The following is a 25379-nucleotide window of genomic DNA, read 5'->3' on the forward strand; positions in this document are numbered from 1 at the left end:
TGTTGTCCTGGTGTTCTGGGATGGTTTTCCGGAGGAGGGGCGGGGGGCTGACAGGTCTTAGTTCTGCCCTCTTGAAATCAGGACTCCAGTACTCTTTTGAAGTCTGAAAAATTGTGACCAGAACGGGGAGAAGGAAGGCACAGCAGCTTTAGAGGAAAGTCAGTCAGTGGAGGCTTGTTTTGCTTTTAAGACGAGCATCCGTAGTTGTGGTATGAACAACAATTCATTTTAGATCAGGTAAAACATGTTCTTCATTTTTATGCGTTCTTTCTGGAAACAGGTGAACATTAGGTCAAATTCAGGAGTCACGTCTCCACTGAACCAGAGAGAAAGCTCACTAACGAGCAAAATCTGTGTAGAGAACCAAGCCTGAGACTCTGACCTGAATGTACTATCTTCCTTCATGGTGGAATGTTTCACCATAAATTCCCAGCTTAATGTATCAAAAGGGGCTACCCTGGTGGCTCAGACAGTAAAGAATCTACCTGCAGTGCTGGAGACAAGGGTTCGATCCCTGGGTTGAAAAGATCCCCTTGGAGAAGGGAATGGCAACCCACTCCAGTATTCTTGCTTGGAGAATCCCATGGACAGAGAAGCCTGGTGGGCTACAGTCCATGGGGTTGCATCCTAATCAGTAAGCAAAACGACCTATTAAATGAATAGACATTATATCTTAACAAGGTATTCCCTTCTCTTCTACTAGCCTTTTTTTGTTTTTCTTTTTAGGGCTGTATTCTGAGGCTAATTCTTGTCTCTTCTTTTCTAATTTTTAGATTCCAGTTATATTGTGTGTTCTACTATTTGCAGGTTTTTCATAGATTATCCCTCATGTATACAAAATGCTAAGTGGATTTGAAAGATTTAATTAAAGTAGTTAGGACATGTGTTCATCTGCTCCAACAAAATTAACAGAGTAAACTACATACAGAATTTTGTCTCATTTTCGTGTGAGAGTCCAGACTGGGATAGTAATTCTGCAAAGTCATTAGGGGTTCAGAATCATCCTCTCGTTGCCCTGCCGTTCCTGCAGTTTTACCTTCATCCACATGATCCAGTGTGGCTCACAGCAGCATGACACCCCAGCCGCCGGGGGGCAGGGGGGCAGGGGGACATGCCGAACTACACACGAGGAACAAGCTCCTTTAAGTAAAATTCAAAAGTAAGGAAACCTAGAATATCAGAAACAAGACTCTGGATGTCCTACCCAGAGAAGGGAATCTCTAGGTACAGTATTGTTTAGAGGAGATTGAGTTATCCTAATCTGTTGTGAAGAAGTGAGAATTTTTTTTTTTTTTAAATAAGAATGTTGTGAGCTTTCCTGGTAGTCTGGTTGTTAATTAAGGATCACCTGCCAATGCAGGGGACGTGGGTTTGATCCCTAGTCAGGGACCTAAGATTACCGCGTGCCAGGGGCCCACTAAGCCCATGCTGCACAATTACTGAGCCTGTGCTGTAGAGTCCGGGAGCCACAACTTCTGGAGCCCGTGTTCCCTAGAGCTCGTGCTCCACAGCAAAAGAAGCCGCTGCAATGAGAAGCCCGCGCATCGAAACTAGAGAAGAGTCCCTGCTGTCTGCAGCTAGAGAAAAGCCCACGTGCAGGAATGAAGACCCAGCACAGCCAAAAATAAATAAATAATCTTAAAAAAAAAAAAAAATGTTGGAACAGAGGATCCAGCTGAGCCTCAGAACAGTCATCTGGACAGTTTCACACTTATTCCCTTGGTGTCGTCGTTGCTAAAAATATATTTGTAATTCTTTTCTCGAGGGTTGCTTCCAGAGCCAGTTTACAAGGTGCCTCTGAAAATAAACATATTCTTAGATCTCACTGTGGTCCTGAAAACATACCGTCTTGATTTGTTGTCTAACTTCAGTGCCCAGATTTGAGGTCAGAACTTAAATTCAGTTTAATAAAAAGAATATTTGCCATAATTCCAAATACTTGAATAATGTAATAGATTTTACAGCCAGTTTTAAAGAAAAATTTGGCAGCATTATTGAATAAATGTTTTTATATATTAATAACTTCCTAAAATGAGTTCTTTGAAGAACTTATCTTTCACTTGAAGTTTAAGTACAGGTATATTTTATGAAGGAAGCAACTGGATAATGTTTGCTGTATTTTAAGGAAATACAGGATAAAAAGGATCATCTTTAGATACTGGTAATACTAACTTTCAGTGGTCTCAGGAGAGCTGGAATCAAGGACATTTATTTTGGAGCAGAACGACTTAATCGTGGAATGTAGTTTATGCCGTATTTATGGTGCCCGTGTGTACAGTATGGTGAGTTTTGACAAATGTGTACACTGTGTAGTTGCCACCATAGTCGAGCTGGACTCCACTTCCGAAGGTCCTCATGTCCCTTTCCAGGTATTCAGCAGCCCCCACCCGCAGTCCCAGGCGCCACTGATCTGCTTTCTACCTCTTTGTGCATTAGGTTACAGTTTTTATGTTTAAACAAATGGAAAAGATACAGGCTTCTGGGTTTTGTGCCCCACACACACACTCATACACAAATTGGAGCTACAGTCGTCAAGTTTTTGCCCTTTTCAGAAGCAGGCAGAAAGCTCTATAACCAAAATACCAGTATCACAATAAAAGCCGGGTTTTCCAAAATTGTCATAATCTGTGGTGAGTTGGATATATCAAAATGTTTATTTTTCAGAAAAAAAGTGAGAAGGAAAACTGAATTCAGCTTTTCTGCACAGAATTTTGATCAGTTAGCCTCCTTTACTGAGCTGTGTGTGCTGTGCTTAGTTGCTCAGTCATGTCAGACTTTTGGACTGTAGCCCGCCTGACTCCTCTGTCCCTGGGGATTCTCTAGGCAAGAATACTGGAGTGTGTTGCCATGCCCTCCTCCAGGTGATCTTACTGAGCTCCATCTACCAGCAGTTCCTGCCTTTGTGTTGATTTTGATTCTTCTCAGAAACCTCTGAAATACTAAAGTCTGTCCACACCAGAATAATGTCTCTTCCCTCTTCTCTCATCAGTGTGTCTCTCAGCAGAGATCAGTCTCTTCCCCTTGTTTCAGGAGGTGGAGACTTGGGACCGGCAGCACAGCTGTGTGTGCAGAGAACTGGCCACTAGCCAGGAGCAGGTCACAGGAGCCGGGACCCCAGCATGTGCTGCTGGACCCAAGTGTCCTAAGCAGTCTGTGTTCAGTGCTGTTTGCAAATTTCTTTCTAATGACAGAGCAGAAATGCAGTACTGATTCTATGTCCCATATTCTATGAATAGTGTAGTGATTCGTCACAGTCCTCCTGTTGGCTCAGGAATCCAGAGTTAGCCAGCATTCTGTTCCTCGTCCTTTAAACCATGTTTGTGACATGAGAGTTCTGCTCATGGCGCATCTGTAACGACAGCCTCCTGACTCTTCTGCTTCCAGAAGCATCTCCTCTTTCCTTGCCTCTGAGTCTGTCTCTCTAGACCTCTCTGTACTTTTCTGGAACTCTTGATGCTTCTGTATTATATTCAAAATCAGATCATTTCTTCTTCAGCATTTTCAGTACCCTCTGTCTGCTGGGTTCTGGTTAGAACCCTCAAGAATTTCATAGTCTGTGTTTACTCCCTCCTGCCGTCCCAGACCATCTGTGCTGCAGTTCAAAGCTACCTTTTCAGCATTCTCTTCAGTCTGTCCTTCTTTGTAGAAACCCACTCATCCAGTCATGTGGTGTGTCCTCACGTGACTGCTTCTATCGATGTCACTTTCTCTGTCTTTATTATTATCTCTGTCAAAATAGGCCCACTCAGTTCCCATGTCTTCAGCCCAAGGCAGTTTTCTCTGTCTGGGGTATTACCTACTTCAGTACTTAACAGCCCATACAACTTATTGGCACTTGCCATGTTTGTTTCATCTCATTCATTGTACTGAAATCTCACAGTTAAAAGAAGTGAAGTTGCTCAGTCGTGTGCGACTCTTGGCGATTCCATGGACTGTAGCTTGTCAGTCTCCCCCATCCATGGAATTTTCCAGTTAAGAGTACTGGAGTGGGTTGCTGTCCCCTTCTCCAGGGGATCTTCCTGACCCGGGGATAGAACCTGGGTTTCCCACATTGCAGGCAGACGCTTTACCCTCTGAGCCACAGGGAAGCCCTAAAAGGACAGACTTAATCTTAAAAAAAAAAAAAAAAAAAGCACAAAAAATTAGCAAGCCAAATAAATTCAGAGACCAATAAACGCGTAGAAACGTTAAAAGGAAACTTTAAAGACCCTGTACGTGGAGAAGGGTTGAAGGACACCCACAATGCAGCTGCCCATTCACTTGAACCGTGAATGCCCTGGAGGGGAGTGCAGGACAGAGAAAGCAGCCCAGGAGAGACCCAAGCCTTTCAGGTGGAGCATGACCCCACGTGGAAACACACGGTCCTTGGAGGACACTCATGAAAAAGTGGGTTGAAAATCATTGCTGGTCCAGTATTAGGCCCAGGTGTTTGAGGTGGAGTAAAACAACCTGATGAGGCAGGACAGTGAGGAGGGGGTGAATTCAGAGCAGGCATTTTAAGAATCTTACAGGCTGGTGTTAAAAGGCAGGTGGGACCACAGTAGTGAGCGCACAGGTACACAGCAGTGGGCTCATTAAAAACTATTCAAAGGGAGGATCCAACCAAACTTGCGTATTGGTTCTGGGGAACAAAGAGGAAGTCAGATCGTTTCAGTGTTGGCAGTCTGTGGGCCTCAGAGTGCGGTGATTCAGTTAACATTGAATGAGAGGTTCGTTATGATGGCTGGAAAACGTGACTTGGTGTTGACATTTACATTAAAGGTAGTTCTGGGTATCTTAGCAAAGGTGGCTGGAGAGGACAGAAGACGCTCGGGAACCAGAGTTTGGAAGATCAGGCATTCCAGCCAGGCTCGCCCTCACAGGCCCACCGACAGCCAGACTCACTGCATGCTCCCCGAGACTTCTGTCAAGAAAGGCTGGAGGAAACAAGTCCTGAAGAGGACCTGCTCACCAAGTGAAATGAAGAGCAAAGGGTTTCACTCTGGATAGTTAATTGGTTAAATTCGAGTAAAGGGAGCCTTTGTGAGAGAACCAGGACTTCAGATTTATCTTAACATTGGGGTAGATTTAGACTCCGCCTGCACATCCTTGACAGTGGGCCATCTAGAGCCACCAATCTCGTCGTTGCTTCATCCGCTCACTCTCCAGGGGTTTTCTGGATTATGGAATTTATGAAACATGATGATGTAATCAGGCCATTTGAAATATCCAGTTGGAGGAAGAGGGAAAAATCCTTCTAACATGCCTTCATTCTTACTCTGTTTCTGTCTTACGTTTCTGTTACACCCACAGGCTTATCTAGGAACTCTTGAATTACTAGTCACCGTCATTCCAACACTGCGGTTATTTCTTTCAGTTACTAGTGAGAGAGGGCTCATGGGTCATCCTCAGGGGTTCAGGATTCGCCGGAGGATTTTGAGCCTCACTTGCTGTGGATTTTTGCCTTTTGCTTCTGAAATCTGCCGGAAGAGGGAGGGGACAGAGGAGGTGGTCTTACCATTTCTTGAAGCTGAGTTGCCACAGCTGAACTTGTTGAGACATCTTGATTCTGTTAGCATTCGCAGGTCAAAGGGCAGGTTCAACTGTTGGGGTAGTTGAAGCCCCAGGGATGGAGTGACCAGACTAATGACTTAAAGTTGGATTTCTGTTACTGCCTCCTCATTATGCAGGTCAGGTGGCCTGTTGGTCATGCAGTGGGGGGTCACTAATCACCTTGAAGGATTTCGTGTGACATTTTTCAGTTTTTGTTTTTTAACTGAGGAAAAGCCACTAACAGAAGAAGGGGAGTAATTTGGGTGGAAGAGCGTTGGTCCCTCTTTTCTCTGGACTTCTGGCCTGTGTATGTTCCCTCTCCTGTTTTATGTGTTACTCCTGCGGGCTTATGGGGGCTGAAGTCAGACGGTGTCCCACCAGCAAGCGCTCTTTTCTGTAGAGAGCCTTCAGTTAGCAAAGCTGCTGAGGTCAATTATCCGTCCCCACCAAGGCTCATTTTCTCTGAAATAAGCTTTAGTGGTATTAGAATAACTGACTTTCAGATCACAAGTCATTGACTCCGATTAGGAAGGAACTGTTTCAGGTATTTTTATTTTCTTCATACTTTTCTGTACCTTTCCATTTTTCTCCAATGAATGGATGTGACTTCATTGTCAGAAAGTATCTTGTTTTTCAAAGAAGCAATTATATTAAGAATAGATGGCTACTAAAATAAAATTTTTTGCTGTTTTTTTTTTCAGTCTAAATTCCATTCCTCTGAAATGCAGAGTATTCTTAAAATTTTAATTTAGACACTTTTGAATGCTGTCTGTAAAGCTTAGCCATGTAAGTTTACCTACTGATATTGTCTTTACTATCACTTGTACTGAAGGAACAAGACTTTTTCTTATTCCCCAAAAGTTAGATGAATTACTGCTTATCAGCTTTACTTTTTGTGCCCATTCTCCAAATTATTTTCAAGAAGTTGTTCTCCCCTGTGGTGTCCATTGCAAATTTACCAAAATTTAGATAGAATGATACTATGTCTGTCCTCTTCCAAAAGCAAGAGAAAAACCCCAAAACTAATAAACCCACAAAAGATACTGACATTACCAAGTTAACATCGTCATATGTGCAATATGTGATCAAACCTTTTATTCTCTTGACCATGAATTGCCCTTTTTAGACACATACACACGTAAGAAATCAATATGAAGAGAGTACTTTTAAAATGGGAAGGACAGTGGTATATTAACCTGCTAGGGAATTTTTAGAGGGTGAGAGCCTTGGGTATTGGGAGAGAAAATTTGATTCTGTGCAGTTCATAGCATATTATCAATGAGCTGTATAATCAATGCTCAATAAGAAGTAAATAGCTTCAATAACATAAAATTTCTATTTGAATCTTATAGAAAAAGGAAAAAGTCTATGAAACATGTATATTATTAAGGAGGCACATTCCAATGGCCCAGACGCCAATGCCACATCCTTTATTTTAAAATTTAGAACCTTAGTTGTCATCTGTTACATTGCATTTGGAGACTGTGACATTTTACCCCAGAGATTAACTCTACCACACTAGCTGGCCAAGCATATCATTTGAAAGAGTCAAGATGCTTGAATTCAGTCAAGATGCTTCAACAACATAGGCTGCTTATTAGTATTTCATATTGTGGCGCTTCTTTCCTTAAGCACAGAATGGAACTCAGATCCCGTTGCCTTTTGTCTGGCATTCAGCAAGCGTTCTCATGACTTGGTCTAACTTGACAGAGTAATTTCTCTTTCACTCATCTTCTGTTACTTGCCTGTTGCTAAATGTGTGATTCTGACTTGGATGCACAGAAACGCAGCCCCCTTCTTGAGAAAGTGCATTTCTCATTCCAGCTTGTCAGTCTCCGCGCTCCCCGAAAGGGAACAGATGACAGCAATCAGCAGGAAACCGCAGAGCGAGACCATCTTGAACTCCTTCACCTTTAAGCTCATTTCACCACTTAACATATTTTTTTCAAGTGCCCAGTGGATATATTTAGACTGTCGTTATCCCTTTGGTGTCAACTAGAGCTTCATGGGATAAGCCATCTGCCATTTCTTAGACTCACAGAAAGTGGGGACAGTGGAAAGTTATCCTGGAGTCAGTGAATCTTCCCTTCCAACAGCAAAGACTCATTAAACAAATCTTCATTTCCGTGACGTAAACTGACCTACATCTTCCATTTGTTAGCACCGCTTGTTCAGAGTTCCCCAGACCTCCCCATCCAAATACGGAATATCCTTGTCAGAACATTCAAAAGAGAGCCTTCCAGTTTGTGGCTGAACTAAAACTCTTCCATATGACTGCTATTGAAGCCTAATTATCTTAACAAGAGACAGAAGCAAGGTTAAACTTGGGCAATGCCTTCTCAGATTCAGCACTTCCTCGGGTCAAAAGCTCAGGCCACTTATATAGTTCCTGTAAATCAAAGCTGTCTTCTTCCAGATGACTTGTTCCATAAAAGATGAGCTCCAGAGGAATGCATTTGGACTATGAGACTAATTGTTCACCAGCTTCCTTCTGATTATTTTGTAAATTTCTTAGTTCAACATCCCACCCCCACCCTAAAATCCCACCTTCTTTTCCTTCTGGATATGAACCAAAAATAGTTGTTAGCTAAACCACATGGAATCAGTAGAGTTTAGATCGTTGTTTCAAAGTGTGCAGATCATTGCCAAATAAAGCCCCGATATTGTTGTTCAATCGCTAAGTCGTATCTAACTTTTTGCAACCCCATGGACTGCAGCACACTAGGCTTCCCTGTCCTTCACTATCTCCTGGAGTTTGCTCAAACTCATGACCATTGAGTCGGTGATGCCATCCAACCATCTCACCCTCTGTCGTCCCCTCTCCTTCTGCCTTCAGTCTTTCCCAGCGTCTGGTCTTTTTCAGTAAGTTGGCTCTTTGCATCAAGTGGCCAAAGTATTGGAGCTTCAGCATCAGTCCTTCCAATGAATATTCAGTACTGATTTCCTTTAGGATTGACTGGTTTGATCTCCTTGCTGTCCAAGGGACTCCCAAGAGTCTTCTCCAGCACCACAGCTGGAGAATGGCGCTCAGCCTTCTCTATGGTCCAACTCTCATATCCGTACCTGACTACTGAAAAAACTGTAGCTTTGACTAGACAGACCTTTGTTGACAAAGTGGTATCTCTGCTCTTTAATATGCTGTCTAGATTTGTCATAGCTTTCCTTCCAAGGAGCAAGTGTCTTTTAATTTCATGTCTGCAGTCACAGTCTACAGTGATTTTTGGAGCCCGAGAAAATAAAATCTGTCATTGTCTCTATTGTTTCCCCATCTATTTCCCATGAAGTGATGGGACTGGATGCCATGATCTTCGTTTTTTGAATGTTGAGTTTTAAGCCTGCTTTTTCACTCTCCTCTTTCACCTTCATCAAGAGGCTCTTCAGTTCCTCTTCGCTTTCTTTCATAAGGGTGGTATCATCTGCATATCTGAGGTTGTTGGTATTTTTCCCGGCAGTCTTGATTCCAGCTTGTGATTCATCCAGTCCAGCATTTCACATGATGTACTCTGCACAGAAGCTAAATAAGCAGGGTAATAGTATACAGCCTTGATGTACTCATTTCCCAATTTTGAAATTGAGAAATGGCAAACCACTTCAATGTTCTTGCCTTGAGAACGCTATAAACAGTATGAAAAATACAGCCCTGACTGGAAACTTCTTTGTACTGATGAGATAAAGAGATCCATAGATGCCCCAGGAACAGCTGGCTAGTTTCCTAAATCCTGTTTACTAATGTTTGCAGTTTGTTATACATTCTGTACATAAAAATGGGTTCAGTTTTAGTGGTACCTGGTTTCTCTGGAAGCCACAGAATACTTATCAAAAGGATGAGTCAAATCAGTAAAATGTGTAAATGGCAAGATAGTTCTTACCTAAAAAAAAAAGTCATTAACTTTGTTTACTTTTCCAAGTTTAACTACAACTGGATCTAAGGAACTCTTTATTCAGATGTCAGTGTAACAACCTGATAAAAACATTTAGAGTCGAGAGGACCTGAATGGGATTCCTTCCCAGACCCCAAGTTCAAGTGTGAACTTGGGCAGCTGTGTACTCTGAGACTTAGCTTCAACCCCCATAAATGGGGTAATGGTGGTAGTAACCCCAGAGGATGGCCGTGAGGGCTGAAGTCTGGGCGTGTTCTCTCTCATGCAGGCAGGAAGCCCTTCTGGCTGCCATCAGTGAAAAAGATGCCAACATAGCTCTCCTGGAACTGTCGTCCTCGAAGAAGAAGACGCAGGAGGAAGTGGCCGCCCTGAAGCGGGAGAAGGATCGGCTGGTACAGCAGCTGAAGCAGCAGGTATGACTGATGGGGGGCAGGGGGTGGGGGCTGCCTGCATCCTTGCCAGCTGTGCACGCAGGTCAGACATCTGACCCATGTCCAGTTCATCTTCCCCAGCAGAGACCTCAGCCTTCAAGCCTCTGGCTCTGTCCAGGAAGCACAGAGCCTTCTTGGTAAGAGGACTGGTTGAGGAGTTGTCACACATCTTAGGAGAATGTTTCTTAACTTTTGCTGTGGCTGGTGAAATTACTGCAGTTCTGCCCACTTGAATTGAAAAGGGTGTTTTTGGTTGTTGGTGGTTTTTATTTATTTCTTCACATCTCTCTGGGTCAGGCCCCAGGGGTCCACAGCACTGACAGCTGTGTGGTCTTGGTGAGTGCTGTAGGGTATCTTCAAGGACTGTCAGAGTCCTGAGAGGTGCCTCCAGGTCCAGAGGCCACATGTCAGGGCAGGCGGCAGTGGAGTGGAGCTGGTGTACTCATACCACCGACTGGTGAGAAGGTTTTTTTACATCCCATCAGATACCCTCTATAGAAGGCACTAAGTGTATTTTCATTTAACTGATTTCCTGTTCTTCAAGGCTGGGTAACCTCTGACAGTGAGAGAAACATTTTGCCCTTTTCTCTTCCACCCAAAACCTTCCCCAGATTTAATGCTGAATACTTGTGTGAGCCCCTTCATTTGTGAAAATAAAAGCTAGAAATCTCCTCTTTGATGATGATTGCACAACAATATAAATACACTTAACAGACATAACTATACACTTAAACAGGGTTAAAATGGTAAATTTTATGTATACTTCACCACAGCTTTAAAACTGGGGGAAATGTTTTCCCCTTTGAAAGTAAGGAGAAAGCTGACTGTTGAAATCTGAGCCCTCTTTATCTGTGCTGCTCCCACTTTAGTGGCCAGTCCTGTACTGCACTGCCGCATCCTCATGTCCTCCCCTGCTGCTCCGTCACTATTCCTGTGCCCTTTGGCTGCCCACCATTGCTCTTCTGCCTGAAGTGATCGGAGTAGAAAAGAGTTTTTCAAGTTAAGGAATTTCTTCTTTTCTACTTGTAGAGGATCAGTCCTCAGTTGATAGCATAATATTTAATGTTTGAATTAGCAGAAATCACTATTTACTCAATAAGGAAATTTTCTGTTTGTAGACATTAAAATTGCTTATAAATAGACTTTATTTGTGTGACTGATTTTGCTGAGGAAACATCAGAAGATGTCTCCTTCTACAAGATGGCAGGGTGACCAGCAAAAACAACCCAGTGCTCATCATGAACGAAAATATTTGCAGCTTATGTAGGTAATACCTATGGCTTAGCTGGTAAAGAATCCACCTGCAATGCGGGAGACCTGGATTTGATCCCTGGGTTTGGAAGATCCCCTGGAGAAGGGAAAGGCTACCCACTCCAGTATTCTGGTCTAGAGAATTCCATGGACTGTATAGTCTGGGGGATCACAAAGAGTCGGACACAACTGAGCAACTTTCACTTTTACGTAGGTAATACCCACTTAAGCACTGGGACCCCTGGACCATCATCCCTTTAAGAGACAGAGTCACCGTGAACTCCGCCCTCTCCTGGGTGCCGGTGACACAGGGTCAGTAAAGCTTCCCCTTTGTGGCAGGTTCACCTATTTTATTCAGCATTTCTAAGAATTCTGCCACATAAGCATTTTCAGATCACCTAGTTTGACCAAAAAAGAGACTTCTTTCATAGTACACAAGAAAACTGAGCAAAAAACATATCCCTTTGTTACTCAGTCCCACATTGCTCATTCTGTCTCATTTTAAGAGCCATGATTAATTCTAATTGGTCCTCATGTCATATTTTCTGAACAAATGATCAGTTTCTGTTACGCTCAGTAGAAAAATTTCAAATGAATGAGCCAGCTCAGCTCACTGAGGAGTCTGAGGGGTGTTAGATAATGCGCCTGTACTTCTGCAGTGGCCGCAGAAAAGGTGAGCTGCCCCGTATCTGTACGTTTATACGTTATTCACCCCTGTGCCACCCTCCCACTTCATCAGGGGACAGCTAGTGGAGATCAGTTAGTGTCTCCAGAAAGAACCACGATCTGCAGACTAGCAGTACGTCCTGCACAGCTATGTGGTGAGCTGAGGTCTCCCGGTGCATATTGTGCAGAAAGGTGTCTCCCCCGGGGGAAGCAAGCTGATGCCCAAGCCTCCTGCTCGGTAGGGTCTCTGGCTTTCCTGTTTGCTGTCCCAGGCCAAACATCACCTTCTGTCCCTACAGTCTTTTCACAGTGGTTTTCACTCTCCTTCCTTGCATCCCTACCCCCCGGCCACCCACAGGGTCCTTTCAGAAGTTGGAGACCCTGTCCTCTTCAGTGGGGCATTTCCATAAGCATCCTTAGTTTTCTGTTGTGTTGTGTGTATTTTACTTGTTGAGCATTACAAGGCCGCTTAATTTCCCTGATCTCTTAAGTTCCCAATGGAAAAGGGGTACTTTAATGTTGCCCCAAGTATTTTCAATAGGTCCAGCATGGAAAAGCATCTGCATTCAGTGAGTTTTGCATTAAGGAACCATCTGTTACGAAGTTGTACCCGCCACCTGGTTACCAGGTGACCCGTCCCAGGGAGCTGCTGTAACACATGGGCCAGCTTCACGGTGCTCCCCCAACTTGTGGCTTCATCAGGCAGAACTGAGGGCTCTGACAGCTGCCGTGCAGGCCCAGGATGCCGGCCCAGGCTGGCTGTTCTCACTCGGGAACCCCGTGAGCACGCAGTCCAGCTCTTGGCCAGGCCTACATTTACCTGGCTCATGCCTGGGGCCACAGGGCTCCCTCCCAGAGTTACTCCCATGGCCCTGGGCTCTGCTCTGTTTGGGCTCCTCTATGGGGTGGCTCAGTATGTGGGGCTGGCTCCCCCTAGGCAAGCGATCCAGGGAGGGGAGAGAGCAGCCAGGACTTTGTAACCCGCCTCAGTGGGGCCACCGCCACTCCCTCATCTGTTGACCATGTCCGCTTGCCCTACAGAGTCGGGGTCATTGCAGGCTGGTCACCCTGAGCAGTGAGTGAGCAGCAAATAGCAGTGTCCTTCTGCGTGAGACACTGCTCTGCCCTGGACAGGAACACACATGACAGAAGGGGCATGGCTCGGAAACACTGAGATGTGGAGAAATACGTGCTGTGTGATTGCAGGTGTCTGCTCAGCTCTAGGGAAGACCGCTATAACCTCAGAAAGCAGATGAGACATCACAGCAGAGCCTGCTTGTCTCCTGCTGCTTCCACCCCAAGAGGGCCTGTGGGGGCGGACAGGTGTGTCCTCGCCAGGCCTGACTCCCTCTTCCTCTGTGTCCAGGACCTTGCTCCTCGTCAGATCAGCAGGTCTGATCCCTGAGTAAGTGCCCGTCTCCCTTCCGTCACTCACCCCATCCTCAGGACTGAAGACTCCAGGACTTAGGGCTGAACTCTCTGAACCCTCCCTCTCTGAGCACAGGGCCCTCATGCGTGACTGTTTGTTCCCCGTGACGTCAAGATTCCTTCTGCCAGACTCAGTATCAGCTGCACACCAGTCTCAGGCCAGAGGAGGTGTGTGCCCAGGGCCAACCTAGCGGACAGCGGTGCCCCTGAGCGGACTCTGTCCAGGACGCGACCTACTGAGTGCTCCGTTGTCCCCAGCGTTGGGGTCTGGCCACCAGCTCTGGAGCAGCTGGGAAGGCCCATTCATCTGAGTATTAAACTAGCTTAAAAACAACATCTAGGGACTGCCCTGGCAGTCCAGTGGTTGAGAATCCACCTTCCAGTGCAGGGGACACAGGTTCCGCTCCTGGTTCAGGAACTAAGGTCCCACATGCCGTGGGACAACTAAGCCTGAGCGCTGCAACTAAGACCCAACACAATTAATAAATAAATAAACTTTTTTTTAAAAAGTGACCTCTATGGACAGAACTGGAGCTTATTATACAGAGTGATGCAAGTCAGAAAGAGAAACACCAATATAGTATATTAACACACATATATATATATATGAAATTTAGAAAGATGGTAACAACGACCCTATATGCAAGACAGCAAAAGACACAGATGTAAAGAACAAACTTTTGGACTCTGGGAGAAGGGGAAGGTGGGATGATTTGAGAGAAATAGCATTGAAACATGTATATTACCGTATGTGAAATAGATGACCAGTGCGAGTTCAATGTATGAAGCAGGGCATTCAACGCCAGTGCTCTGGGACAACCCAGAGGGATAGGGTGGGGAGGGAAGTGGGAGGGGATTCAGGATGGAGGGACACGTGTACACCTGTGGGTGATTCATGTCGCTGTCAATATTGTAAAGAAAGTATCCTCCGATTAAAATTAATTAATTTTTTTAAAAAGTGACCTCTAATGTAGAAGGGAGAACAATAAAATGATTTTTCGTTCTATGAGAAGAGAACAGAAACAGTAAAGCTACAATGTCAGTGAACAAAGAAAGAAAGCAGCAAGTGCAGACGTAGCGTGAGTGCTGTAGTGGCCCTCTGGACGTGTGTCCCTCTTGCCCAGCACTGCCTCCTGATGACGAGGCCAGCCTTAGGACCGTCCGTGTATCCACTCCCCACATGTCACCAAAGTCAGGTGCTTGGCCAGGGCAGTCATTCCTCAGGGGACACGCAGTGTCGGAGGGCCCTCCTCTGTGCGCGGCCCTGGCCTGCCCGCTCTGTCCTGTACCTGCTGTGTCCACGAGCCACCCTCCCAGCTGTCCTGTGTGCCCTTATCCCCTCTGTGGAGAGTGAACCTGTCTGGTTAGGATATACTGCATCCAGAAGTTGACAGAATAGACAGTTACCTGTCAATCCCTGTTTCGTGACTCAACTGCCTGTACTGACTTGGTCAGATAAACATGCTCATCTCGTTTTAATTATCCTGCCTCCGTTCAGTCCTAGATTCTTACATATTAAGGCTACAGTATACATACTTCTTCCTCTAAACCACCACAAACATTAGGATCAGCTCCATGTTTCCTGCCAACGGCATCCAGATTTATTTGAAAGGAACTGGATGCACGGCGTTTTCCGTTCCCCGTCCTCCCCCCCTGGAATTGCCTCCTACTTCCTCAGCTTAATCTCTGCTTTAATCTTCAGGACTCATCTTTGTAGTTTGGAATTTCCTAGCCATGGAATCAGTTTTCTTCCTTACCTTTAGGAAAGCCATCCTGTGCTTATTTTCACTCACACATTTGTCCCCTCTTGGGCAAAAGCTGTCCAGGGAGGCAGGCATTTGTTAGTTTTATTTTTTACTGGAGTACATTTGCTTTACAGTGTTGTGTTAGTTTCTGCTGTACAGCAGACTGAATCAGCTGTATGTATACATGTATCTCCTCCTTTTTGTATTTCCTTCCCATTCGTGTCACCAAGGAGCACTGAGTGGAGTTCCCTGTGCTGTATAGTAGGTTGTCATTATTAGTTATCTGTTTTATGTAGTGTATTTGTGTCAATCCCAATCTCCAAATTCATCCCCCACACACACCCCACCGTCCCTCTTGGTGTCCCTAGGTTTGTTCTCTACATCTGTGTCTGTGTTTCTGCTTTTCAAATAAGATCATCTACTTCCAACTTGTTGTGACCGTGCAAGACATGAGCCCTCTGTTACCCAAACACCCAGTCCCCCCACATCAAGAATCCACGTATGTGAAGCTCTTTTTTTAAAAACCGAGATGTAATCGACATACAGCATCACATTAGTTGTGCAACATAATAATTGTATCTATGTATGTACTGTGGTCAGTGTACATCTATCACCACAGTTTGTTTTTTTCTTGTGATGAAAACTTTTAAGATCTTGACCCTCAGCGGCTTTCAAATAAACAGTGCAGTGTGGTTAACCGTTATCACCATGCTATACATCACAGGCCCAGAATTTAATAACTGGAAGTCTCTACTCTTTGACCCCCTTCATTTATAAATCTCTTGATATCTAAGTGTTGGACACAAATTTATTCTTTTGGTTTTCTTAATGAATCAAGTCACAAGCTTCCTCACTTAACCTCTCTGGGTCTTATCTTCCTCATCTGTAATGTTGGATGGATAGATAAAATTGATTTTGAGGTCTAAAGTCTGTATTTTCCAATTTTTGACAAGTCGGTGTATTTACCTGTAGCTGTATTATCTGCTAACTGCTGACGTTAGGAACAGTTTTAAAAGAAGCAGTTGTAAAGCATAAGGAAACATATATGTAAGGATTGTTTAAATCTGTCTATAGACATTTGCTCATCTTATGAAAGTAGTAAATACTGCATTTTAAAGTTTAAAAAAAAAAAACCTTGGTTACTCACTATCCCCCTGAAACCTTTTTCGTATCCTACAAAGAAATGGATCCCATTTTGATGAGTTCTGCCTGTCTGGAGTTCAGTGAAGTCCAGAGGCTGGGAGACACGGGGAAATCTGAATTCCTCCCATGCTCCTTCCTTCCATCTGTTCCGTCTCTTGTCATCAGTTCCAGATGTAGGCAGATTCTTCACAGAATTTGATAAGACCCTCTCTTCCCCTCGTTTCGAGCATCGCATCTCGCTTGCCATTCCTATTGTCAGACCGCCGCCTTCTGTGATGCCGCAGGGAGTTTATAAATCTTTCTGATCCCTCCTGAATCGTCTCAATGCAAATAAATCAGCCTCGATTTCCTGCCCCTCTGCACGTGCCCCTCCTGTTCCTGCGCCCTCGCTGTCTGTCAGGTGGCATGATTTATAGCTGCTTCCTGAGCCCCTTGACCTGGGTCTGAGGATCTCATTAAGCATGAGTAGAACTAGGAAGACAGGTTCAGGGTGGTTCACCTTTCTCCCACTCAGCTTCTCTTGGTAGGAGTCAGATTAGTACGCTCCACAGAATCTGCTCCTGCTGCCTCTTTTGGTCTCTTTGAAAGAATGTGAATACTTACTAAAAGCAAATATGGAATTAAGTGATACTTGTACTCAAGGAAACAAGGGGAGTGAGGTTAGATAAACTGCAGCATTAACCGTCACAGAGTACCCTTCCCGTGGACAGCCCGCACGACCAAATTAAACCATCTGTACTACTGTCGGGCTTTCTTGAAAAAGCATTCACAAATACGAATAACCAAATTTTATTGAGTTAAAGCTTGTTTTGAGTGCTTCACACAAAGTCATGTAATCTTCACAGAAACCACCCTGTGAAGTACAGTTATCCCTATTGTACAGAGGAGATGCTGAGAGAGAGAAATTTGCCCAGAGTCACATGGCTAGTAAGTGACAGAGCTAGGATTCAGAACAAACCATGTCACTCCACTGCCAACATTGATGATTGCACCAAAATGTGTTGCCATCATCACGGGCTTTTGGTTAGAGATTTCAGTATCCTTTGTGTGTATTAGTTGCTCAGTCATGTCCTACTCTTTGTGACCCCATGAACTATAGCCCACCAGGCTCCTCTGTCAATGGAATTCTTCAGGCAAGTATACTGGAATGGGTTGCCATTTCCTTCTCCAGGGAATCTTCTTGACTCTGGGATCGAACCCAGGTCTCCTGCATTGCAGGCAGATTCTTTACCATCTGAGCCATGCAGCATTTAGCTATATCATTAATAACCCAGTAATTCTGTCTCGTGATAAATAGCACTTTAATAAATTTTTTCCTAAATTACAGTGAAAATAAATTTGCATAAAGGACTGTGCTCAGTCTGAAAAATTCAGAATCTTGACAGGCCAAAATCTCTTCCCCACCTTATATCAAAAGATATCTTCTCATTTCAACAATTATCTTAGAAATTGTTGACTGAATGAGAGAGAATTCTAATTGAGAACTCAGTATCTGAAATTAGATAGACTGATTGATTCTTAACCAGCCAAATTTGAAAAGCTATGTGCTTAAAACCCTAAATTACTGTCACAAATAACTCTGGTAATAAAATACTGTTACTATCATATATGTACATGGGCAGAGAAATGGAATGGATGTGTCAGGAAAATGATGTGTGAAAAAATGGAAATACCAATAAAGAGAGAAAATCTAAAGAGAAACCAAAAAATAAATTCTGGAGCTGAAAAGTACACTAGCCAAAATGAAAAATTCACTTAGAGGGGTTCGGAGCAAATTTGAGCAGGCAGAAGAATCCGTACACTTGAGGATAGGATAATGGGAATTATCGGGGCTGAGGAACGGAAAGAAAAATGACTTAAGAAAAGTGAACAGAGCCTAGGGATCCCTCGGGCAGCATCGTGTGGACCAGCATGCACATCATGGGAAGGAGGAGAGAGGGGGAAAGGAGCCGGGAGAATATCTGAAGACATAATGGTGAAAACGTCCCATATTTGCTGAAAGACAGCAAACTCCAAGTTAGGTGAATTCAAAATGAGACACACTGTAGTCAGACTTGCAAAAGATGAGGAGAGAAATCATCACATACAAGGGATCCTCAGTAGGGTTTTCAGCAGATTTCTCATCAGAATCTTTGGAAGCCAGAAGACAAAGACTTCTTTGGGGAGGCTGATATATTCAAAGAGCTAAAAGAAACCAAGAATCCTATATCCAGTAGAACTATCCTTGAAAAATGAGGGAGAAATTAAGACATTCTGAGTTAGGCAAAAGCTGCAGGAGATCATGACCACTAGATCTGCCCAGCAAGAAATGCTGACGGGCTTCCTGCAAGGTGAAATGAAAAGACGCTAGACAGTAGTCTGAAACGGACATGGAGAAATAAAGACCTCAACAGAGGTAAATACTTGGGCAATTATAAAAGCTAGTATTGTTGTAACTGTGTTTTGTAACTGTAGTTTTTGTTTTCTACATGATTTAAGAAAGTGAAACCTACATGCACATGTGTAGGAAGTCCAGGGGTGACTTCTGTCCTTGGGTGGAGTGTGACTACCACCAAAATAGAGCTACAGTTTGGGGTGATTAGATGAACTCGGTTGTAGACACGGGTACCCGTGGTGATGTGGCTACAGAGATGTGAATTGGATAGGCTGTGCTGACCCAGAATGTCCTGGAAGTTGCTGCTAAGAGTTGGGTCACCTTCAGACACATGCAGGCCCTACCTCCTAGTCCCCACGCCCCCGCTCCTGCCCGAGTTCCCAGTCTGTCCTGGGACTGGGAGATGGACCAGGGCTTGCTGGTGGAAGAGAGGTGCTCCATGGAAGGCCTTCCAGGGAAGCCTCCAACTTCTTCTGACCCCTCGCAGCCCAGCTGTGGTCACTTATCAGCTGCTCCCAAATGCCTCCATCTGTTGGAAAGAAGGTTTTCCGGCCCCCTGTGCCTTTAACCATAGTTGTCTTTGTTCGTTCAGTTTGAGAACCAGCTCGTTGCTGGTTCTTACTTTGATGTGTACTTTTTTATTGACTCCTAGATGTTTGTAGTTTCACACTGTGTGACTCTGGATCCTGTGTAAACCTCCTCTTCACGTTTCCTTTATCCTCCAGCCCCAGTACCTTATTGATGTGTGTTAGAAAATGATGCCTCTAGTAGCAGGTGCATTTTGCTGTCTTGTTGTTCATTCACTAAGTCGTGTCTGACTCTTTGCAACCCCATGGGCTGCAGCACATCAATCTTCCCTGTCTTTCACCATCTCCCAGAGTTTGCCCAGACTCATGTCCATTGAGTTAGTGATCCATCCGACCATCTCATCCTCTGTTGCTCCCTTCTCCTCCTGCCCTCAGTCTTTCCCAGCATCAGGGTCCTTTCCAATGGGTCAGCTCTTCTCATCAGGTGGCCAAAGTATTGGAGCTTCAGCATCAGTCCTTCCAATGAACTTTCAGGGTTTTCCTTTAGGATTGACTGGTTTGCTGTCCAGTTTCACTAATTTATTCAGCCACTAATTCCTTTTAAATGATCCTTAATGAGTATTCATTCCTTATTAGAATCCATCTATGCCCTGTACTTCTTGTTTATTTCTAGAAATCAAAGTTTTTCAAATACTTGAGTTTGTTGAAATGATCAGTGAAGGAAGTATTTCCACAGCTTTAAGTATAGGAGATCATTTAACATACTTTTTTAAATTAAGATTTTTTTTTTTAAGAAAGACCTGATTTTAAGAAACATCAGGGTTATTTTCCTTTACACAAAAGAGTAACAGCTAGTCAGCTCAATTTCACACACACACAAGTAACTTTGGAGACTAGAGAAGATACCTAGAATGCGTTGGTCAGTGTTTGTTGATTCCAACAACTTAACCACGTATAAAAGTTTGTGAGCGCACACAGGTACAGAGAAATCCTTTTGTGATGAGGTCTCAGAACAGGAAGACAAGCTGGAGCTGAGGGTCTGGCCCTGTGTCCGTTGCTTTCAGCGTGGGTGGTTTCCAGTAAGAACCCGAATGCGTTCACATCCCCAGGTTTGTTTGAAGGTACTTCAGTGTACGTGCACGTGAGTTTACGATTTACAGTTAACTCTGAGTCAGTTCCATTCATTCCTTTTCCACACATGGACCATGATTTTGTAAAAAGAAAGCATAAAATTCGCTCAAAACTTCTTGCTTTAAGAATTTGATCCTTCTTATCTAAAATGCGTCTTTTTTTGTGTGTGTGTGTGTGTTTAAAGTGCTTAGAATTTTTGAAGGTTACCCCATTGCCTGCTTAGCTATTCCTCAGACAAGGGAAATGTTTTTATTTTTTTAATAAAAAGCATGAAATAAATGTGTTTACTAAGGAAAGGGTGTCTTGTTTGAAGGGAGAATACTGAACTTTTCTGCTTTGCAGCATGAAATTGTTGGGTTAAGATGCATTGTAATTGATAGCTGTGGTTTGTGCCACCATTCTTGAGAAAGTGATTTTTTTAAGATTCTGTTTGACACCATCTAAGATTTTTTTTTTTAATGGAGAGGATCTGTCTTTTCTGTTACATGTGAAGGAATTTAGTGTCACTTCTCTTTTTTTGTGGCCCCCATATCTGTAAAATTTTAACTGTGTCCTTAGCCACCCAGATGGTCTGATGTAGACAAAACTCTATGGTAAATGCTCTCGGACCCTGACTTTTGTTCACTGGTTTCTAGAATAACGGAAAACGACTGCCTACATTGTCTTCTTTCCTTAGATGTGAAGGTGAGTCTCACTGTATCTGGCTAGTATTCCCTTACATATTCTGGTTGTTTTGCAAAATGTGGGGCTTCTGTTTCTTTAAGGATACACACAGCTGGAAGAAATGATGCTGGTAACATTAAAACTGGAATAGAGTTGCTTCAGGTTTATTGCAAAGATGAGAAGTATGTGCTAGAAAGTGAGGCAGTGATCAAGAATAAAGTTTCAATCGCACTTTGTTTTAAATAGTCTCATTTCAGACACTGGTTTGGGTCAGTTTAGCAAGTTGGCCTACAAGCTGTTTCATTCCTGGAACTCTGTGGCTTTGTGGATCTGGCTCTGAGTTTTTACCTTGATGTGCTACAGTTCCACACCACAGCCCTGCCAGAAACAGGACAGCGCTCAAAACTTAGAAATTCTTACAAAGTATCTTTTAATTTTTAAACACTGGATATATCTTTATCTTCATGTTAATGTTCATTGAAAAAGAGAAAGTATAGGCTGCTGTCCCTCCAGAGTTCAAAGTTAAAGTCTTCATGGCATATAGGAAACAGTTAGACGTACCTAATAAGCAGGACTATGTATTAAGATTAATAAATAAATACTTTCTGGTGTCTAAGGAGGAAGGAATATGTGATTGTCTGTTGGGGAAGCAAGGAGTCCCACACAAACCTTTCTGAGAACTAAGGAATAATTATAATAAGATGAAAAAACCTAGGCTCCTTTTTAAAAAAGGCAAATAGAAAGTTTGCTGTGTTTATTTTCTTTGCTTTCTACCAAGAGTGGGGAAAAAAGTAGGGTTTTGGTAGGAAACACAGAATATGTTGAAAGAATAGACATCCAATGAGCCTAAAGCCATAAATGGTGACATAGCCAAGAATACCCTTGAGATGAGAGAGGTAGATTACATGAAGCCTTAAGAAAAAAAATCCCCTGAATACCAAAACAAATACCCGAATATCCGTAATCAAAAGTTCTCCTTTTGCTTACATAAATCAATTTGTATACGAGGAGATCAAAGGAAAAAACTTTGTGAAGCTAGGAAAACCAGAGTGCCTGGATTCTGGGGTTCTTTTTGAAGCTATTATAAGTAGCAGCAGTTATGTTTTTATTTGATATAAAACTTTGCTGGTTAGTTAAAATGTCCATTTTCTTTTGGCTGAGACAACTCGTTGTGGTAATAATGCTTGATTTTTCATAGTTTTGAGAAGTTCTGTTTGGTAAGCATGTCTATTTTTAATTAATACAAATGGGAAAACAGCATTATTTAATAAAGATCATTTCATAGAAAAAGCTTTCAAAGTATAAAACTCATTGCTGGAACAATAATAAAATACAATCCCAAATGTACCAACCTTAGAAAATAGCTTCTTGAATTTGACAAACATGTGTTAAAAGGACTATATAGATATATGTGTGTATACACGCACATATGTACTAGTGATTTTACTAGGCACTGGGTTGACACATGGGTGAAGGAGTGCTTGTCCCAGCCCTCACAGACTCAATCCATGGGAAGAAAAGACATGCAGACGGGTTATTAGAATATGACAGATTCAGAGAATCTGAAATGCTTTTGTTCCCAACCTAAAGATACTGGCTAAGCTTTAACCCCCTCTCAGAGTCTGTGATGTGTGATTGAGCTTATTGGCAGAAGAGGAAGTCCGCAGGTGTCAGAAGCAAAGACGGTGTGCACGAAACCAGCAGCAGCCCTAGGGTGCTGTGACCAGCTGGGACCAGTTCAGGTTGGGCTGGGTTTTAGTGTCCCCACGGCGAATGGAGATGGAACATGAGGATGACGTGAACCAGGAACTGAAACTGAACCTCTGCCGGGGCTGGGACATCAGAGGAGTGCTGTTCAAGGGGAAGGAAAGCCAGGCCAGTTTAGCCAAACTTTTACTGCCAGTGAATGAGAAAAGCTTTCCTCTACCATGACCCTGGGAAGGACCCCCGGGTCCCCAGTAAGATGCCAGAATTTCCAGCAGATTTAGAGTACCACTGGGTGTGGGAAGTTCCTACCTGAAATACAGATACATTTTCACAGTTACAGAATAACATTACGCAGGGTAACCCAGCATGTGCTACTGTAGTCTTTGCCACAGTGTTTGTAATAGCAGTAGGGTGGGAATAACCCAGGTGACCGACAGTGGGTGCCAGGTGATTGTAATAGCAGTAGAGTAGAGATAACCCAGGTGTCCAGCAGTGGGTGCTGGTTGAATCAGTTATAGTACATCTAACAGAACGGAGGGAGAGATGGAGCCACTTCTAAAATACATTGGTAAGTGAAAAAGCAAGGTGCAGAATAGTGTATTTAATATTCTACTTTTAAGAATATTATTTATTCGGCCATCCTGTGTCTTACTTGCGGTTCATGGGATGTAATTCACTTGTAGTTCCCTGACTAGGGGTGGGACCTAGGTCCCCTACACTAGGAACAGAGTCTTAGCCACTGGACCAGCAGGGAAGTCGCCAGTATTCTGCTTTTCATGTGAGAAAGGTGGGTGAATGCAGAAATGTTTGTGAGAGTGTCCCACTGACCAAGTGAGCTCTTCGGTAAAGCGGCTGATTCTATATCTGGAGCAAGAAATGGACAGACAAGACGAGCTTAGCATGTATTTAGCAGAATGCAGGAGTGATGTCACATCCAAGGACACAGAAAGTCTGCCACATATAAAGGACACAGGATGGTTCTTCTTTCCCATTGTGATCCTAACCAGGACCATGATTAAACTACCAAACTCGTTTCTCTAAAAAGCAAAACAGGCTCGGTCGGGGGACTTCCCTGCTGGTCCAGGGGTTAAGACTTCACCTACCAATACAGGGGATGCAGGTTTCATCCCTGGTCAGGGAGTTGGGGAACCCACATGTCCCATTTCCAAAAAGCCAGAAGGTAAACAACAGAAGCCATGCTATAACGAATTCACTAAAAGCTTTAAAAACGGTCCACATCAAAAAGAAAAAAGATTTTAAAATCAGTGAGAAACACATTTTTCTATTCTAGAGCTTGCCTTCTAGTTGAGAAAATAAAATAGGATGTGAAGGTAGTCTGACAGTGACAGCTGTTGGGCTGAATTCAGCACAGTTCTCTCTTCTGATCCAGCTCTTGTCCTCTGCTTCCCTCACTGTTCCAAGAGAGCCCTCCAGAGCTGTCTAACCAGTGGAAGAGGAACTTTCCCAGCTAGAAAGATAAATGAACAACTCAAGAATAATTCTAGGGCTTCCCTGGTGGCTCAGTGGTAAAGAATCCGCCTGCCAGTGCAGGAGACACTGGTTCGATCCTGTGTCCAGGAGGACCTCGCATGCCACAGAACAACTAAGCCCATGCACCACAAGTACTGAGTGTTCTAGAGCCCAGGAGCTGCACCTACCGAGCCCACACACTCTTGAGCCTGGCCCCACAACAAGAGAAGCCTCTACAATGAAAAGCTAACACAGCAATGAAGACCCAGCACAGCCAAAAATAAATTTAAAAATTTTAAAAGAATAATAACTAATTTATACTTTTTAATGTAATGAAGTTTAAAGCGCAAAGGTAATTTGTTGAAATTTTGTGAAGTTTATAGCCAACGCTGAGTCTGACCCACCTGAAAATAATGGAGATTATGCTTTTTTCATTTTATATATCAAATACCAATATAACAAAGTTTAACTGAAATTCACTATAATATTAATAAAGTGATTTCCAAGGTTCAACAAATGTAAGCAGAAATCATTTTACTGCTTTCTTCAAGATAATTATAATTGGAAATAACCCTAATTAGTAAGGTTAAGTTTTATTTATATGTTTTCTAAAATATCTCAGAATATTTCTAAGTATTATTCTTTCGAAAGCTCATTTCAGTTCAGTTCAGTCGCTCAGTCGTGTCCGACTCTTTGCGACCCCATGAATTGCAACACACCAGGCCTCCCTATCCATTACCAACTCCCTGAGTCCACCCAAACCCATGTCCATCAAGACGGTGATGCCATCCAGCCATCTCATCCTCTGTCGTCCCCTTCTCCTGCCCCCAATCCTTCCCAGCATTGGGGTCTTTTCCAATGAGTCAACTCTTCGCATGAGGTGGCCAAAGTATTGGAGTTTCAGCTTCAACATCAGTCCTTCCAATGAACACCCAGGGCTGATCTCCTTTAGGATGGGCTGGTTGGATCTTCTTGCAGTCCAAGGGACTCTCAAGAGTCTTCTCCAACACCACAGTTCAAAAGCATCAATTCTTCTGCGCTCAGCTTTCTTCACCGTCCAACTCTCACATCCATACACGACTACTGGAAAAACCATAGCCTTGACTAGACAGACCTTTGTTGACAAAGTAATCTCTGCTTTTAAATATGCTATCTAGGTTGGTCATAACCTTCCTTCCAAGGAGTAAGTGTCTTTTAATTTCATGGCTGCAGTCACCATCTGCAGTGATTTTGGAGCCCAAAAAAGTAAAGTCTGACACTGTTTCCACTGTTTCCCCATCTATTTGCCATGAAGTGATGGGACCAGATGCCATGATCTTAGTTTTCTGAATGTTGAGCTTTAAGCCAACTTTTTCACTCTCCTCTTTCACCTTCATCAAGAGGCTCTTGAGTTCTTCTTCACTTTCTGCCAGAAGGGTGGTGTCATCTGC

The 25379-nt window shown here is 43.5% G+C and overlaps 1 protein-coding gene across 25 annotated transcripts in view; it reads left to right on the forward strand.

Annotated features, from left to right (window-relative positions):
* Positions 1 to 25379, forward strand: part of ERC1 (ELKS/RAB6-interacting/CAST family member 1) — a 266710-nt gene that overhangs the window by 196354 nt on the left and 44977 nt on the right. For all 25 annotated transcript variants that reach the window (XM_081594049.1, XM_081594055.1, XM_081594066.1 and 22 more), the window contains one exon: positions 9682 to 9826. In XM_081594049.1, coding sequence (XP_081450175.1) covers positions 9682 to 9826 — 145 coding nt within the window. The remainder of the gene's footprint in view (positions 1 to 9681; positions 9827 to 25379) is intronic.

Source organism: Giraffa tippelskirchi, chromosome 4 (genome assembly GCF_054371585.1).
Source record: "Giraffa tippelskirchi isolate mGirTip1 chromosome 4, T2T-mGirTip1v1.2.pri, whole genome shotgun sequence".
Taxonomy (NCBI): Eukaryota; Metazoa; Chordata; class Mammalia; order Artiodactyla; family Giraffidae; genus Giraffa; species Giraffa tippelskirchi.